The sequence below is a fragment of the Cetorhinus maximus genome, chromosome 4 (genome assembly GCF_964194155.1).
Source record: "Cetorhinus maximus chromosome 4, sCetMax3.hap1.1, whole genome shotgun sequence".
Taxonomy (NCBI): Eukaryota; Metazoa; Chordata; class Chondrichthyes; order Lamniformes; family Cetorhinidae; genus Cetorhinus; species Cetorhinus maximus.
The window spans coordinates 128,437,527-128,456,855 of NC_135882.1; the positions used below are offsets into that span (position 1 = coordinate 128,437,527).

Genomic DNA, 19,329 nt, shown 5'->3' on the forward strand with positions numbered 1-19,329 from the left:
CCTGGTCCTGCCCCACGGAACTCATCTCCCACTATCTTGACTCCCTTCTCTCTCCCCTTGTCCAGTCCCTTCCCACCTACATCCGTGATTCCTCTGACACCTTACATCACATCAACGATTTCTAGTTCCCTGGCCCCAACCGCCTCCTCTTCACCATGGACGTCCAATCCCTCTACACCTCCATCCCCCACAGGGATGGTCTGAGGGCTCTCCGCTTCTTTCTCAAGCAGAGGCCCGAACAATCCCCATCCACCACTACTACTCTCCTCCATCTGGCTGAACTTGTTCTCACACTGAACAATTTCTCCTTTAACTCCTCTCACTTCCTCCCAATAAAAGATGTTGCTATGGGTACCTGCATGGGCCCCAGCTATGCCTGTCTCTTTATGGGGTATGTGGAACATTCCTTGTTCCAGTCCTATTCCGGCCCCCTCCCACAACTCTTTCTCCGGTACATTGATGATTACTTCGGTGCTGCTTCATGCTCTTGTCTGGACCTGGAAAAATTTATTAATTTTGCTTCCAATCTCCACCCCTCCATCATTTTCACATGGTCCATCTCTGACACTTCCCTTCCTTGACCTCTCTGTCTCAATTTCTGGTGATAGACTGTCCATCAATATCCATTACAAGCCTACCGACTCCCACAGCTACCTCGACTACAGCTCCTCGCACCCCGCTGCCTCTCAGTTCCTTCACCTCCGTTGCATCTGTTCTGATGATGCCACTTTCAAAAACAGTTCCTCTGACATGTCCTCCTTCTTCCTTAACCGAGGTTTTCCACCCACGGTGGATGACAGAGCCCTCAACCGTGTACAGCCCATCTCCCGCGCATCCGCCCTCACGCCTTCTCCTCCCTCCCAGAAACATGATAGGGTCCCCCTTGTCCTCACTTATCACCCCACCAGCCTCCGCATTCAAAGGATCATCCTCCTCCATATCCGCCAACTCCAGCATGATGCCACCACCAAACACATCTTCCCTTCACCCCCCCTGACGGCATTCCGTAGGGATCGTTCCCTCCGTGACACCCTGGTCCACTCCTCCATCACTCCCTACTCCTCAACCCCCTCCCACTGCACCTTCCCATGCAACCGCAGAAGATGCAACACCTGCCCCTTCACTTCCTCTCTCCTCACTGTCCAAGGGCCCAAACATTCCTTTCAAGTGAAGCAGCATTTCACTTGCACTTCCCTCAACTTAGTCTACTACATTCATTGCTCCCAATGCGGTTTCCTCTACATTGGAGAGACCAAACGCAGACTGGGTGACCGCTTTGCAGAACACCTTTGGTCTGTCCGCAAGCATTACCCAGACCTCCCTGTCGCTTGCCATTTCAACACTCCACTCTGCTCTCAAGCCCACATGTCTGTCCTTGGCTTGCTGCATTGTTCCAGTGAAGCTCAACGCAAACTGGAGGAACAGCACCTCATCTTCCGATTAGGCATTTTACAGCCTTTCGGACTGAATATTGAGTTCAACAATTTTAAATCATGCACTCTCTCCTCCATCCCCACCCCCTTTCTGTTTCTTCTCCCTCCTTTTTGTTTTTTCCAATAACTTATATAGATTTTTCTTTTCCCACCTATTTCCATTATTTTTAAATGTATTTCCACCCATTGTTTATCTCTACCTTTTAGCCTTTTTAGTATTCTTTCCCCCCACCCCACCCCCACTAGGTCTATCTGTACTTTGTTTGTCCTGCTTTCTACTCTTAATTAGCACATTCCTTTAGATAATATCACCACCATCAACACCTCTTTGTCCTTTTGTCTGTGACATCTTTTGGTTATCTCCACCTATTACTGGCTTCTTGTCCCAACAACCCCCCCCAAACCAGCTTATATTTCACCCCTTTCCTATTTTTACTTAGTTCTGTTGAAGGGTCATGAGGACTCAAAACGTCAACTGTGCTCTTCGCCACCGATGCTGCCAGACCTGCTGAGTTTTTCCAGGTATAATTCGCTACCTCTTTATGTCCTGCTTGCATCTTGGTAGCTAACTGTTCTTGGGAGTCTTATTAATCTGAGTTCCTAATTGCTTTTTCTTATCAGTCCTTGGTTCTTATTTTTAACAGGTGTAAAGGATATCCACGCGGATCATGCAGCCAGTCATATTGGGAAAGCTCAGGGAATAGTGACATGTCTCCGTGCAACTCCTTATCATTGTATGAGACGAAAAGTTTTCCTTCCACTGGACATCTGTTTACTGGTAATTTTAAATGATGCTTTTTACTTTTTGAAAAGTATTCATCACCAAAGTATTTTAAAAAAGATTAGAACTTTGTGTTTAGGTGGTGGTCCAATTTTTACATTTCCTCAAATTTTTTGTTTTGTGTGGAAAAATTAGAAACTTACAAAAGTTGAGTACCGAGAGAGTTTTTTTGCTTTCTGCCTATTTCTGGTTCTTTACGTACCTGAAAATAGCAATAACTTGCTGCATAATTTTAACATATAATCATTTGTTGCACATAAACTTGAGTATTGCAGAAAAGAGACATGTTGAAGCTTTTCGTCTTGCACTCATCAGGACACCGTAAGAATACCAATGTAAGAGGAAAACAACAATTTACACTGTATGAGAAGAGAGTGCTGCTTAGTTGGTAAGTGGATTCTGATTGGTAGAAGCGTTGCCGTGTAGCATGCACCAATGATGGTGACTGACAGTTAACTGCCAAGCATTGTTTGAAATTTAAACCAGGCAGCTTGACCCTGATTGGTCAAGGCATTGCCCTGCGGAATGAATGAATGAACGAACGAATGACTGTCACTTATTTTGTTTAGCTGATGTGATATATGAATTTCACTGCCAGTGTGATGCTAGGTTTGTGGGCCGGACATTGCAAAAACTGATGGATTGTATCAAGCAGCATGTCCCACTCATTGTTCCAGTGAGCAAGGTACAGACCGTATCCAACCAGCCAGTACTTGCAAAACTCAAAACACAGTGTTCAACATTAGATGTGATTCTGTGATTGAGGATTATTTAGCAAATGTTGCCCAGTGTGCTAAGAATTATGCTAACAACCAATTTAAGGTTGTCAGTTGGGCTCACAGTGTGGCACATTTATATGTACTGGAAGCTGCATGTATTAATACACAGGGCCCTGTTCTTTGCAGACAGAAAGAACATGTGCATACATTGCGCCTGTTTCAGATAAACAAAATAAGTAACAGCCATCTTCTGACTCAGTCCTCCAGGCAATGCCTTGACCAATCATGCCTGGTTTAAATTTCAAACAATACTTGGCAGTAAACTGTCAGTCACCATCACTGGTGTATTCTCTATGGCAACATCAGTACCAATCAGAGTCCATTTGCTAACCAATTGGCACTCTCTCCTCATACAGTATAAATTGTTTTCCCCTTGTAGGTATTCTGACAAGGTGTTCTGATGAGTACAAGACGAAAAGCTTCGACATGTCTCTTTTCTTCAGCAATACTCAAATTATAACATAGTGGGTTATGCATGCAGCCGTAGGGCCTCAGTTCTGAATTCACTCTAGGAATGGAAAGCTCATTTTTCCTGGCTCCAAGAGTCCAATATGAAATTATGTTCATGTTGTCTTAATATAATTGCTAAACATTATACTCTATGTGATACACTTTATTACTGGCTAGTAGAAGCTACACCCAGAAAATTAACATAATTGACGTAGCAGATATTGTTTTGAGGTTGAGGTATTGGAAATTTAATTTTCCGTTTGACTATTCCTTCCCTGGACAGGGCATGCATTAAGTTGGCAGTGGACTCTTGAAAAATTAGTAAATGTTTGGATTTTTGGCAAGCTTCAAAGGAAAGAAAGACATGATCAAAAGAATAGATAAGAAGTCTTTACTGTTTTTGCTTTTTGCCTTAACTGAGGTGGTGTAAACTAGCATAACTAATTCCCATAAAGCCTTGTCACAAAATGTCTTGATTTGGAAGTGAAGATATCATAGTCACCTTGCTCAAACATTCTGATCTGCAATTAATCCTTTTTCTGAGAGTAATAAAACATTGGATTTCTATTAAAATAATGGGAAAATATTTAAGAATTTATTTAGTGTTTGAGGGAATAAATGGTCATTAGACTTTTATATTTTTATTCAACAACTCAAGTTTTAGGGACATGTTGGACTTTCTCTCACTCCATTCAGTTTTTTTAAACCGAACTACGTTGTCAAGTGTAAAGTATTTGTGATTAACTGCGTTGATAATATCGGGGGACAGTCTTTAAAGTCCTCATATTAAATGGCTGAGAGTAACGAGGCAAATAGTATGACCTTAAACTGTATATACTAATTAATAAAGTCTAGCTAAAGTGGTGACATTTTTATTATCTTGGAAATTAGAACAGAAGTTTATGTAAAATTCATGTTGAATGCCATGTACTGAACTTGGCTGATGTGGTTTATTTTTGGAATATAGCAGTTACATTTAAAAGATTTTGCAGGGTTGTTGTTCAGAAATATGAAGCATTTGCAAAGTGAATTGTTTTAGGTTCATTTTTGGGGACTAAAGGTTGAATAGAGAGTTTTCAAGAATCTTACAAACCTTTGCAAGAGTCTGAAAAATTAGAGCATAGCGATTCTAAAGTTAAGCACCAATAAAATAGAGAGAGTGGGTAGCAAGTAGTAATCCAGAGTTTTAAAAATAAAATTAGGATGTATGACTGGAGAAATGAGCGGAGAGAGAGTGAATGCTCGTAACAGCTGGTAGGTGATGGATGTGTGGGATTTTATGTGAGAAAAGACTCAAATCATGGAAAAGAAAATAAAGGATTGTGTTCCTATAGTGCCTTTCATGATCATAAGATGTCCCAAAGTACTTCACATTTGAAGTGTTGTTAATGTTGTCATTGTGGGGAATGCAGCAGCCAATTTGTGCACAGGTTTCCATGAACAGTAATGTGATAATGGCCAGATTTTTTGTGATGTTGATTGAGGGATAAATATTGACCAGGGCACTAGGAAGAACTCCTCTGCTCTTCAAAATAGTGCCAAGGGCTATTTTACATTCACCTGAGAAGGCAGACAAATGGTTTAATGTCCCATTTGAAAAATGGCACCTCCGACAGTGCAGCACTCCCTCAGTACTGTACTGGAGTGTCATCCTTAATTCTTGTGCTCAGATCCTGGATTGAGGTTTGAACTAGATAGATAGAGTTCTATCTGCTGAGCCACGGCTGACAATTTGAGTTCTGGCTTAATTCTGGAGATGATTAGGGTTTTGGCTGCTTAGAAAAATGTAGTGGTGAAAGTGAGTAATGCGGCTGACAGAAATGGCAGTATGTTGCTTGGCTAAGCTACAATTAGTTGGCATATCTTGGAATTATTTTAACGTTAAAAGATGACTGGATTTCTTGGTTTTATGATGAGTGGATAAAACCAAAAGGTTCTTTAAATGCTCCAAACCTACAGCTCTTCTTGTTTTAATGCTTTAACCTGTCTGTAACTTGCAGATTCTGTAAACCTGAATTGTTTGGTTTACTGCAGTTGCTTTTCTATAGAAGTTTTATATTTGATCAATTTATCCTAAGCATCATTTTTGATGTTTAGCAGCTGTGAATATTCTATGCAGTGCAGTTGCTATAAAATGAAGCTTCTATCCAAATGCCCGTTTAGTCATGTGTAGTTTGATTGTAACACTAGATGGCAGTAATATTAAATAAATGCTGACAATTTAGCAAATTAGATTTGATGTGTGTAATGCAGAACATTCAAGTCCATTTTTCCAAGCAGAAGGTTACAACTTTTGTCTACAATATCATTTTTTATGAAAGAATTAATCTGTTTTTCAGTGGACCTAAAGCAAAGGCAACCAAATGCGAGGGAGAATTAAAGGAGGTGACACTGAATTATGTCCAGTGTCATACAGGATTTTTCACAAGTTTAGCAGGCGACCTCATTGGTGTGACTTGTTGGAAGCCAGACTGAAGGAATTTGAATAAGGAGCATCAGAAAAGATGGGCATTTGGTTAGAAAGCAACATCATGCTGTAAGGACTTGTGATGAAAGAAACGTTAGAGATGGGAAATGAAAGGGCAGATAGGTCAAAGGCAGCCTATTTTGAGGAAAATAAACTATTTCTGAAGGAGAGTGGGATGGTGCCTGTAGAATGAGAATTGTTAGCCATATCTCGCAGCAGTATTTTTATTTTATTCGTTCATGGAATATGAATGTCACTGACAAAGGCATTTATTGTCCTTGAGGAGGTGGTGATAAGCAACCTTCTTGAACTTGCAGCCTATGCGTGGTAGGTGCACCCAGAGTGGTGTTAGGTTGGGAGTTCCAGGATTTTGACTCAACAATTATAAAGGAATGACGATATATTTCCAAGTTGCATGACTTGAAGGAAAACATGTACATGGTGGTGTTCCCATATGCCTGCTGCCCTTGCCCTTCTATGTGGTAGAGGTTGCAAGTTTGGAATGTGCAGTCGAAGAAGCCTTGGTGAGTTGCTGAAGTCCATCTTCTAAATGATACACGTGGCAGCCAGTATGCATTGATGATGGAGAGAGTGAGTGTTTAAGGTGATGATGTCAATCAAGTGGGCTGCTTTGTCCTGGATGTGTCGAGTTTCTTGAATGTTGTTGGAGCCGCACTGATCCATGCAAGTGGAGAGTATTCCATCATTCTCCTGACTTGTACCTTGTAGATGTTAGAAAGACTTTGAGGAATCTGCCTCAGAATATCCAGCCTCTGGCCTGCTTTTGTAACCATAATATTTATGTGGCTGTCTCTTGTTGGCGATGGACCTGGTACTTATGTGGCACAAATGTTACTTGCCATTTATCAGCCCAAGAATGTTATGCATGCAATCAGGGTCAAGAATTGGCGGGGAAGGGATTTAGGGAACAGGAGATGAGTTGGGACAGAAACTGTTGGAAATTTGGGATGGAGGAGGAAGGGGAAGTAGGTGGTAACTATTTTGGAGACACAATTTTCTCATGAGATTTTTGTGTTCGATATTGGAGGCAGGAGAAGGGTTTGAGGAGACAGTTAGTCATTAGGAGGAGGAACCTGAAATTGTCCTTGCCCTTTAAGGTGATCTATTGTACATTTATATGTGTAACACTAGAATTCTGAATCTAAAAGAGAGATTTGATACATCATTATATAAATTCAGATTGTAGCAAGGTATTAAATACAGCTCTACCCTATAAGTAACAAAGTGTTTCCATTCTATAACATGGTGCTGTGTGATTTTAGTCAACGAATAATATCTTTAGTCTGATTTTCATTTGCATTGAATTGGATTAGTTGAAATTAACTTACTGTGTTTTTATCCTTTTTAGCATGGCGTATCGCAAGAAGATTTTATTCGAGGAAATCGCGAAAAAAATGTGAGGGATGTGGTATTTGATGTAGCAAGTCAGGCGCATGTTCACCTTGAACATGTATGTATTTCTGCTTTTAACAGACTTAAAAAAAAACTTCTCTAACTCTTTCACTCTACCTACGGCCCTTGTTTTCTCCCCATCTCTGGCTCTGAGATGCTCTGTTGTTGCCATTTGAGTCTTTCTGGCTCTGTTTCACCTGACTCTCCAATTTGTCCCCCACTCACTGTGTCTGACCGGCATACAGTTTCTTGCTTTTCCTTCCCATTTCTCAACTACTTTCTTTCTGTGCTTTTCTCACTCGTTTGTTTCTTTAACTCTCACAGATTTTAAATCTACTGTAACTGTTATTACTAACAGATGAATTACAAATATTTACTGATTTTTTTTTCCCCAGGCCAGATCATTCTGTAAAAATGTCCCTTCAAAGGCCTGCCCAGCTTTTTTGCAAACGGTAATATATTTTTTAAGCTTTAATTCCATTCTTCATTTGATTTTTATTTGAACTTTGCCTTGATTTTTTATTTTTAACACTCACTAAACTTGTTTATTTATAGGTTGTTCTTGATGACTATTTGGACAGAATTCGTAAAGTGGATTTTGATTTGTTTCATCCTAGTCTGCAGAAGAGAAATACAATGCTTCCTTTCTACTTGTATATACGTTCTTGGAGGAAAATCTACTAATATAAAATCAGTTTTACAATTGCAAAGTTCAACTGTGGTAGTCACTTTAAAAATAAATGTATATGTTCAATTTTGGAGACTGATGGTATTGTAGATTAGCCTGCTGTCCTTTTTAACCTCCATGACCTGGCTCAAATTCAGATCAAACTGATGGTGGAAGCCACTTCTTGTGTCTTCCTAATGGTCCCATGTTATGATGTGGCAGATGATGTGTGCGAAGCTGACCAAATCCACAAGGGAAACTTGGTTGTGCTATCACAACGGTTTTGCAATTTGTACTTATTATGAGAAGATGTGTGCACTGAATTCAGAAGTAATAAGTCCACTAAGACCTTTAGAGATTTTAAAAATTAAATTAAAATATTTACTAACAAAATAAAAGATTTCAAGTACATACATAAGACTACAATTACTTACCACTAAAATAACTCCTAAAATTCCTAATTAACCTGACCCCCCAGTTACACCCCCTTTAAGGCAACAGTCCAAAATAGATTTTAGATTTAAAACAGAAACAGAAATTAACACAATATCCACTTGATAGGGGAATTCCAAATGGCTTTTCCCCAACTTCAGTTTCGTTATATAGCAGACTTATGCACAAATGGCTGGAGGCTTCATTAAGGCTATTTTACACACTCCTGTTAGATCTTACATGGCCTTCTCTCACATAGCCTTTCATCCTCCTTTACATATATTTTTTTCTTTTTAATATGTAAATTCTATTGTTCCATATGTCTTTGAAACTGTATCTTCCTCATAATATAAAAACTTTCATGTTGCCAATATTGTCGGCAATCTTTGGGAAAAATATATACACTCCTGAGCCTTGCTTATCTGGCAAGTTGTAAACAGACTAAGATCTCTTTCCTCAAGATTCCACTCAAACTTATTTGCTTATCGCAGACTGTAAAATCTACCATAAATCAGGGCAACAGAGCAACGTTTTTTGCTTTAGAAAGTATCCCTTGATATATCTAAGAGTGGTAACTTGTTGCAGTTTGATTGATACAACTGAAAATTTACCACAATAATACTTTAATCAGTGCAATCCACTGCCTATGAATAACCCTATTTTAAATAACTGAAAATTACTTTAGAAAACTATACAGAACCGTTTGCTAGTTATATTGGTGTACGGTAGTCAGTTTCTTAGTAAATTCAAGAAGTTACAATCAAAACCTTTTAAAGCATTCCTATTATTCTTTATGCCTAAAAAGGCCAGCATAATTCTAAAGCTTCCTGAAGGCCTGCAACCAGACACAATAAATTAAATTTGCAATGGTGATTCATTCGAACTGGGGGCATGGCCAGTTTTATGGGTGTGGGCCAGCATCTAACAATGTTGTTTGAACATGCGCAGATGATCACAGAAACACAATTTGCTCTTGAAATTCAGGACTTTTGCACTGGTTTGGCTAATTTCAGATGAATTGCACTTTAAAAAAGCACATTTCCAGGTTATGATGTATTTGCCATGAACATCTAGCAATATAGACGTGGATAACCGATGGCATAAGTAGCACTCTACTGGGTGTTTCAGGGAAAGTAAAGGAAAAAAAGTATTTTATCAGAGGTAACAAAATTAGAAATATGAAAGATATCCAATACAATTCAAAGCAAATCATCAGATGAATAACTTAATGAAAAAAAAAATTGTGAATGAAGGAATATAAAAGGAAACTGCACCAAGATATCTACTTTAAACTTATCTATGCCATCATATCTCTAGAAGAGCTTACTTGAAGGGGAGATGGGAAAAAAATATGGGTGCTTGAATAAATAATGCTAATTCATAAATTTCAGTTATTTACCTTCCAACCCAGAGGTGAGCTTCCAACCACATATCCCCACCATCATCAAGAATGCCGATTTCCACCTCTGCCACATAACTCGACTCTGGCCCACCTCATCTCAATTGTTGCCTTTATTACCTCTAAACTTGACTGGGAATTTTTCCTATTTCTTACATGAGCTACCCTTATGATCTTTCAGTATAACCTTATCCTTTTAAAATAGACCGGTGCGGAATTGCAAGCAGTCTTATGCTGTGACCTTTCAGTAGGAATCTTAGAATTTACTGTACTAAACCCCTTACTTATGGGTATGACGAAAGTATAATAATTTTCATAATATTTTTCTGGTTTCTTGTGAAGTAGGTTTATGGGGGTAAGTATAGTTGGGCCTGTCGGTGTGATTTAATTACATGTGGAGTCAAGTAGACTGCAAGCTTGAAATCATCAAAAGAAGCTAGAAGCTTAACATGCTAATGAGTAAACATGGATGCTGGCTTAGCATGTAAGGTGTGAAGGGATAAATGAAGGGATTTGGATTTCAAAGTAAATCACTCAGAAACTGCCTTGAACTAAAGATGAACAATAAAGAGTTCTCAACACAGCTATCATTTTGGATGCAGTTGGCTGCCAGTTTGTGCCCAAAGTGGAAACTCTACCCCTATTAGTTTAGATCTTAACAGTTTCACAAGTTGTCTAAAATTTTAATGGAGAAATATAATGTGTATTGAAATTTGCTATTTCTGCTGCTACTGCTATAGCTGCATTACATTATTAAGAAAATCTGACAATCTCCAGTGGTGTAGCTTTGATCTTATGAAGATGTATGCTTTCCAAGTGGCCACAATTAGGATCACTAATACATCTAATAGGAAAACTAAGGGGAAACTTCTGTACCAAGAAAGTGATAAGAATGTGGAACTTGTCACCACGAGGTGTAGTTGAAACAAAGATGAACATACAAATAGAATGGAATAGATGTATTAGGGGGACGCTGGATAAACCCGCAGGGAGAAAGGAATAGAAGCATCTGCTGATGAAGTGGGAGGACACCAATTGGACCAAAAGCCCTGTTTCTACTCTATACATTCTATATATAATAGTGTTTATTTGTTTTAAAGCAAAGAATTGTTCATTCATTGTTTCCTGTGTTATGAGCTGCCTGTCTATTGCCCTGCTTGTTGTATAGCTGTTTTGATAGGAATGACTCTTTCAAAATCTTCATTGGAAGACTTTCATTTTCTTCTTTAGAGATTGAGGCTCATTTGACACCACACACAATTTATAGAACAGGGAAGGTCATTTGGCCTATCTTGTCTGTGCCACCTCTTTGCCAAAGAAGTTCAAACCTAATCTTACTGTCTTGTGTGCTCCATAGCCCTGTATCTTCCTCAACTTCAAATATTCACCTCTTTTTTTTTACAAGAACAAATGGTCCGTACCGCAATCTTTTGGAGAGAATTCTGTAATTTAACAACCTTCTATTTAAAGAAATTACTCCTCCTGTGTTAATGTATTGATGGCTTCCCATCTTCCCTTCCTTTTTGAAATTGTCTTTACAATTGAGAGTGAAGCGGAGTAGGAGAAGGTAGTGAATAACCCTTTACAGAGCAAATATAGCTTTCACTCAGTCTGGGGTGGGTGAGTCATCTTTGCAGTAATATTGTGGTTGAGAAGGGATATGGATAAAATGGGGCCTCTGAGAGCCTAAGATTTACTCCACGTTGTGACCATGTAATGAATAAAGGTGTAACACTTGGAGATGTTCTTCTTGGAATCTTTGGACACAAGTAACTCAGCAGTATAAAACAAAAATGTATAGATTCTAAAGTGGTTTTATAAGTGAGTGAATGTTTGAAAATGTCCACTTGTTTTGAAAATCAAAAAAATTGCTTTACACTTAGAACCATAGAACACTACAGCACAGAAAACAGGCCATTCGGCCCTTCTAGTCTGTGCCAAAATATTATTCCGCTAGTCCCATTGACCTGCACCTAGTCCATAACCCTCCAGACCTCTCCCATCCATGTATCTATCTAATTTATTCTTAAAACTTAAGGGTGAGCCCGCATTTACCACGTTTCACACTCTCACCACTCTCTGAGTGAAGAAGTTCCCCCTAATGTTCCCCCTAAACCTTTCCCCTTTCACCCTAAAACCATGTCCTCTCGTGTTTATTTCTCCTAATCTAAGTGGAAAGAGCCTACTTGCATTTACTCTGTCTATACCCATCACAATTTTGTAAACTTGTACTGCACCTTACCAAAATCTTCACGTAGTAAATAAGAACATAAGAAATAGGAACAGGAGAAGGCCATACAGCCCCTAAGCTTGAAGGCAAAATACTGTGAATGCTGGAAATCTGAAATAAAAACAAAAAATGCTGGAAAAACCCAACAGGTCTGGCAACATCTGTTGAGAGAGAAACAGAGTTAATGGGCAGAATTTTGCCCTTGGTGGGCAGACAGCCGACCCCTGCTGCCGAAACGGGGCCCGCGGCCATTTTGAGTGGGCGGGCCAATAAAGGTTTACTCCACGTTGTGACCATGTAATGAATAAAGGTGTAACACTTGTAGATGTTCCTCAAGCTTCTTGAGTGTTGTGGGAGCTGCACTCATCCAAGCAAGTGGGAAGTATTCCATCACACTCCTGACTTGTGCCTTGTATATGGTGGACAGGCTTTGGGGAGTCAGGAGGTGAGTTACTCGTCGCAGGATTCCCAGCCTCTGACCTGCTCTTGTAGCCACAGTACACAGTATTTAAATGGCTAGCCCAGTTCAGTTTCTGGTCAATAGTAGCCCCCAGTATGTTGATAGTGGGGGATTCAGTGATAGTAATGCCACTGAATGTCAAGGGGCGATGGTTAGATTCTCTTGTTGGAGATGGCACTTGTGTGGCGCAAATGTTACTTGCCACTTGTCAGCCCAAGCCTGGATATTGTCTAGGTCTTGCTGCATTTGGACATGGGCTGCTTCAGTATCTGAGGAACTCCTGCAACTGCGAATGGTGCTGAACATTGTGCAATCATCAGCGAACATCCCCACTTCTGACCTTATGATGGAAGGAAGGTCATTGATGAAGCAGTTGAAGATGCTTGGGCCGAGGACACTATGCTGAGGAACTCCCGCAGTGATGTCCTGGAGTTGAGATGATTGACCTCCAACAACCATAACCATCTTCCTTTGTGTTAGATATGACTCCAACCAGTGGAGAGTTTTCCCCTTGATTCCCATTGGCTCCAGTTTTGATCGGGCTCCTTGATGCCACACTCAGTCAAATGCGGCCTTGATGTCAAAGGCAGTCACACTCGCCTCACATTGGGAGTTCAGCTCTTTTGTCCATGTTTGGACCAAGGCTGTAATGAGGTCAGGAGCTGGGTGGCCCTTGCAGAACCCAAACTGGGCATCAGTGAGCAGGTTATTGCTAAGCAAGTGCCGCTTGATAGCACTGTTGATGACCCCTTCCATTACTTTACTGATGATCAAGAGTAGACTAATGGGGCAGTAATTGGCCGGGTTAGATTTGTCCTGCTTTTTGTGTACAGGACATACCTGGGCAATTTTCCACACAGCTGGGTAGATGCCAGTGCTGTAGCTGTACTGGAACAGCTTGGCGAGGGGCGCAGCAAGGTCTGGAGCACAAGTCTTCAGTACTAATGCCCGAATATTGTCACGGCCCAAAGCCTTTGCAGTATCCAGTGCCTTCAGCTGTTTCTTGATATCACGTGGAGTGAATCGAATTGACTGAAGACTGGCATCTGTGATGCTGGGGACCTCTGGGGAAGGCTGAGATGAATCATCTACTTGGCACATCTGGCTGAAGATTGTAGCAAATGCTTCAGCCTTATCTTTTGCAATGATGTGCTGGGCTCCTCTATCATTGAGGATGGGGATATTTGTGGAGTCTCTGCCTCCAGTGAGTTGTTTAATTGTCCACCGCCATTTATGAATGGATGTCATGAATGAGTGCGATGGAATACTTCCCACTTGCCTGAATGATTGCATGCCCAACAACATTCAAGAAGCTCAACTCCATCCAGCTCAAAGCTGCCTACTTGATGGTATTCCACCCACCATCTGAAAAACACACTCCCTTCACCACCAGCACACAGTGGTAACACTATGTACCACCTACAAGATGCGCTGCAGTAACTTGCCAAGGCCCCTTCAACAGCATTTTCCAATCCCATGACCTCTATCACCTAGAAGGACAGCAGACAACAATGACATATATTTATATAACAGCTTTAATGGCATGGAACGTTGTAAGGTGCTTCACATGAGCATTATAAAACAATGTATGACACAGAGCCACATAAGATGTTAGATCAAATGACCAAATGCCTGGTCAAATAAGGTTTTAAGGCGTGTCTTCAAAGAAGAAAGTGAGGTAGAGAGGCGGATAAATGTAGGGAAAGTATGCCTGAGGTTGGTGCCTAGGCAACTGAAGGGACGACCATTAATGGTGGAACAATTAAAATCAGAGGTACTCAAGGCTAGAATTAAATGAGTGCAAATAAATTGGAGGGTTTTAGGGCTGGAGGAGATTACAGAGATAGAGTGGGGTGAGGCCATGGATGCATTTGAAAACAAGGATCAGAATTTTAAAATCAAGGTATTGCTTAACCAGGAGCCAATGTAGGCCAGCAAGCACAGGGATGATAGGGGAACGGAAGTTGCAGCAAATCGATACACAGGCAACACCGTTTTGGATGACCTCAAGTTACAGAGACACAAGGGAACCAGTAAGTTTCCTTCAAAGCCACACACCACCCTGATTTGGAACTAACTTGCCATTCACTGTTGCTGGATCAAAAACCTGGAACTCACTTCTAAACAGCACTGTGAGTGTACCTACCTAGATGAACTGCAGCAGTTTAAGAAAGTGGCTCACCATAACTTTTCTCAAGGGTATTTAGGAAGGCACAATAAAGTTGGACTTGCCACAGATGCTCACATCCCAGAAATGAAATTTTAAAAACCTAGCTTTGTATTGTCAGCAAACTTGGATATATTGGTATCGTCATCCAAGTCATTCATAGAGTAGTTACAGCACAAAAGAAGGCCATTTGGCCCATAGTATCTGTGCTGGCCAGCAATTAATCTAGTGCCTCTCCCTTGCCTCCACAACAGTTTCTGTGCATTCTAGATCCTAACGACCGCTGGATGAAAAAGTTTTCCCCCATGTCGCCATTGCTTCTTTTGCCAATTGCCTTAAATCTGCACCCTCTGGTTCTTGATTCTTTTGCCAATGGGAACAGTTTTTCCCTATCCGCTCTGTTCAGACCCCTCGTGATCTTGAATACCTCTATCAAACCTCCTCTCAACCTTCTCTATCCACATAGCTGAAGTTCCTTATTGCTTCGACCATTCTTGTGAATCTTTTCTGCACCCTCTCTTTTCAGACCCTGTTTCTCTCTTCACAGATGACGATAAGACGTAGGAGCAGAAGTAGGCTATTTGGCCCATCAAAATGTGCCAGACCATCATTTTTTGTCTTTATTAGTGATTATAACGGCGGCTTCAGGAGTTGCTGAACAGTAAATTGAATAAAAAGCAATGCCTACATATCCTTCCTAAAGTGTGGTGTCAAGAACTGGAACAGTACTCCAGTTGAGGCTGAACCAGTGTTTTATACAGATTTAACATAATTTCCTTGCTTTTGGACTCTATGCACCTATTGATAAAGCCCAGGATGCCGTATGCTTTATTAACCGCTCTCTCAACCTGTCTTGCCACCTTCAATGATTTATGCACATATACACCCAGATCCCTCTGTTCCTGTCCATGTTCTTCCTACCAAAATGAATCACTTCGCACTTGTATTAAATTTCACCTGCCACTTGTCCGCCTATTCCACCAACCTGTGTATGATTGTAAATAGCTGAGGTCCAGCACATTTCCTTGCGGTATCCCATTATTTGCAGCCTGCCAAATTGAAAAAACCCTGTTTATTCCTATCTCTGCTTTCTGCCAATGAATCAATTCTCTAGCCATGCTAATAGAGTATCATACCCCATGAGCACTTATCTTTTGTAATGACCTTTTATATGGCATCCTGTCAAATACCTTTTGGAAATCCATATATACTCCTGGTTTCCCTTTATCTACCCCATTAGTTATATCCTCAAAAATTACCGATAAATTTGTTAGGCACAATTTCTTCTTCATAAAACATGTTGACTCTTCCTAATCAAATGATTTTTCGAAGTGCCTTGTCCACACCTACTTAACAGTAGATTCTAGCATTTCTTGACAACTGATATCAGGCTAACTGGCCTTTAGTTCTTTGTTTTTCTCCCTCTCTTCAGTAGCTAGTGCTACATTTACTACCTTCCAATCCACTGACACCATTCTAGAATCTATACAATTTTGGAAAATCGCAACCAACATATCCACTATCTCTGTAACCACATCTTTTAGAACTCTAGGATGTAGGCCATCAGGTTCATAGGATTTGTCAACTTGTAGTACCATTAATTTCTGCTGTACTTTTCCTCTACTAATAAGTAATTACCTTAAGTTCTTCATTGTCATTAGCCCCTTGGCTCCCCACTATTTTTGGGAGGCTTTTTGCAGCTTCTACTGTGAAGATAGATAAAAAGTATTTGTTAACATCTCTACCATTTCTTTATTTCCCATTATAATTTCTTTCATCCCAGGTTCTAAGGGAAAATATTAACTTTTGCAACTCTCTTTTTACATACTTGTAAAATTCAAAACAGCGCAGAAAATTTGGTCATAAAGTTTTAATTATTAGGGAAAAGAAACCTGCCGAGAGATACCACGCTACCTAAGTAAGTAAAAGAGGGCAGAGCCAGTCACCACACCAACGGTTGGTGAATAACTATAAAGAAACAGTACCAAATTGAACAAATCAATAGATTTTAAATCTCACATCTCCTCTACGTAAAATAAAATACCATTTTGTAACTAATTCTTCAACTATTTTCTTCATTTAATGCGATACAATGCATCCTGTGGATTTATAAAACTTGCAGCAATAAATTCAATGTGAACTTCCACAAGGAATCATGAAGTATTAAAGTCACAAGTATGATTTGCCTAGTTAAATGCATAAGGATTCTGCGATTTCAATTTAAATGGATTGAGCCGACTCATCTTTAAGTTTGAACACAGAGTTAAATTATTAAAGTCTTTAGGCACAAAGTTCCACTAAGCACTAACATTGTGACCTTAGCAACAGCACTACGCATATAACTCTACAAATAGAAGGGTTCTGAAATCGAAGAACTCGCATCCTTAGAAAATGACAATTTCATAAAGCAAACAAACCATGAGAAGCTACTGGTGCGGAGGGGAAGAGGTGACACCATGGCCTGGGAGGAGCAAAGTTACCAGGACTGGGGGGGGTGACAAGGCTACCATGGTCTTGGGGGGAGACTACTCCATGGGCTGGGGGGAGCAAAGCTACTGGGGTCAGGGAGACTGAGTCTACTGGAGCCCGGGGGACTGAGACGACATCATGACTGGGTGGAGAGAGGGGGGTAGCAGGACTACACCGGAGATGGGGGAAGCAAGGCTGGGGAGAGCCAGGCTACAGGGCCAGGCAAGGCTGAGTAATTAAAAAACCTTGACATCAATCCTATTGTCCTATTTTGGATCAGTGATTTCTTTCACAATAACACTCAAAGGGTGTTAGCCTCTGGGATATGCTCGGAACCCATGTTAATGAATACTGGATCTCCTCAGCACTGTGTACTTTCACCTTTGTTTTTCATCCTTTACATGAACAATTGTTAATCAGAGCATGATGACATAAGGATCCTGAAGTATGCTGATGATAGGGTACTTGTGGGTTTCATAATGAATAACGAAGTAAACTATAGGAACTCGGGGGAAGGGTTTGTAAAATGGTGTGATAACCAATTATCTTAAACTGAACTAAACAAGATGAAAGAACAGTTTAACTAGCTTTTTTTCTAAAGTCTATATGAGATTGTTCCCATGAGGATTCATGATGTAGACATCGAAATAGTCCTTTGGCAAGTAACTTGGCAGTAAATATCATGGTATCAAAGTAGATGATGAGTTGAATTGGATGGAACAGTGTACAGATATGGTGGCCAAGGGACATACTCAATTATACTACCTGTAAAGTACATATCTTTTTATTTCTGTTAGACTGTGGATTAAAATTACAATGGCTGCAGTTTGAAGGACATGTCTACTGGAACAGTGTGAGAGATATATACAATGTTACTGCCCTGCAACAGCGAGTGCCATGAAAGACAGGATGGTGCCATGGAGGAGTCTGGTCTATAGGGGAACTTCCTGACAACAATGTTTTAATTGGCTCCTGACCAGGTGACCAGGGTTTGTGTGAGAGCAGTGCAGCAGATTAGCTCTTAGCCTGAAAGGTAAAAGACCTAAAGCCTCTCTCTCCTGTGTGTGTAAGGCTCCAGTAATTCTACAATAATAGCTAGCTGGCTTTTTCTCCTCATATCTCTATAACCTGTCCTCTCTCTGAGAACCCCTGTGAAGAGGGAAAGGTGAAAATCACTGTTAGAGACATTGAAAAGCAAGTGTTCAACCAGTGAACTAAAGGCTTAAAGTACTGAGAAGACCACCTTGTGTCATCAACAAAGAACTGAAAGGAATTTGGAAGACATCCATCAAAATCAACCCATCGAATCCAGTACTCCAGAATTGGTGCTATTGAGCTGTGTTATCCCACCCTTAAAATCCATGTTTTTGTGTGTCTTATGTGTCATATATGTGTTTATATAGGGATTTAAGAAAGGGTAGAGTTTACGTTATAGAGTTAGAAATTAGCAGTTCATATTTCTTCTTGACAAAATCTGCTCTCGAAGAATGTTGACAAAAGTAAATGTAATGAACAATGAGAATCGCCCCTTGTCTCAGTATTATTGTTAGATACTTTCAGGGAAAAGGCTACAATCCATCAGGTGCAGGACAAATCTGTTCCTGAACTTGTTTGTACCCGTCTCTATAAGAACTTTTAACAGGAGTTTGATGTATGGATGAGGATATGCACTCATGATGGGATTCACTGACTGATTATTTTGATGCTTTAGAATAGGTGACATTAATTAAAGCTAGACCTCTGAGATAGGGTAATTTTCCTTTTTATTGTTATTAAACTTATATGTAATTTTTTAAATGAACAATGTACCCAAAATGAATTTCCGTATGGACGATAAAGTGGAAAAAATTGATTATAGTATCGCATTATGTCCCTTCATCTTCCTGTAAACATGTGTAACCTAATCCTGTTACAGATAGATTTTGCTTGTTCATATAATTAAAAATGAAGAGCAATGTTTCTTAGACTGTCTCATAAACATGAAAGGCAATACTGTAATTAATAGTTCAAGTTCAATCTCAACTTTAATTTATCCTTCTGCAGTTACGAGATGTTCATATTACTGTAATAAACAAGAATATAAAGGTAAAGTTCTAAAGAATAGGACTCAGGTGGCTTAGAGATCTGTCAACAATGGTAAGGTCAAGAACGCGTTATGCAGAGATGGCTTGTGTCCGAAGAA

The 19,329-nt window shown here is 40.1% G+C and overlaps 1 protein-coding gene across 3 annotated transcripts in view; it reads left to right on the plus strand.

Moving 5' to 3' along the window:
- The window catches only part of ndufaf6 (NADH:ubiquinone oxidoreductase complex assembly factor 6), a 37,097-nt gene extending 29,007 nt beyond the window's left edge, over positions 1-8,090 (plus strand). For 2 of the 3 annotated variants that reach the window (XM_078540793.1, XM_078540795.1), the window contains 4 exons: positions 2,078-2,211; positions 7,280-7,381; positions 7,719-7,775; positions 7,879-8,090. In XM_078540793.1, coding sequence (XP_078396919.1) covers positions 2,078-2,211; positions 7,280-7,381; positions 7,719-7,775; positions 7,879-8,007 — 422 coding nt within the window. In that variant the 3' untranslated portion in view covers positions 8,008-8,090. The remainder of the gene's footprint in view (positions 1-2,077; positions 2,212-7,279; positions 7,382-7,718; positions 7,776-7,878) is intronic. The other variant, XM_078540794.1, reaches the window with a different exon arrangement.
- The last annotated feature ends 11,239 nt before the right edge of the window (positions 8,091-19,329 follow it).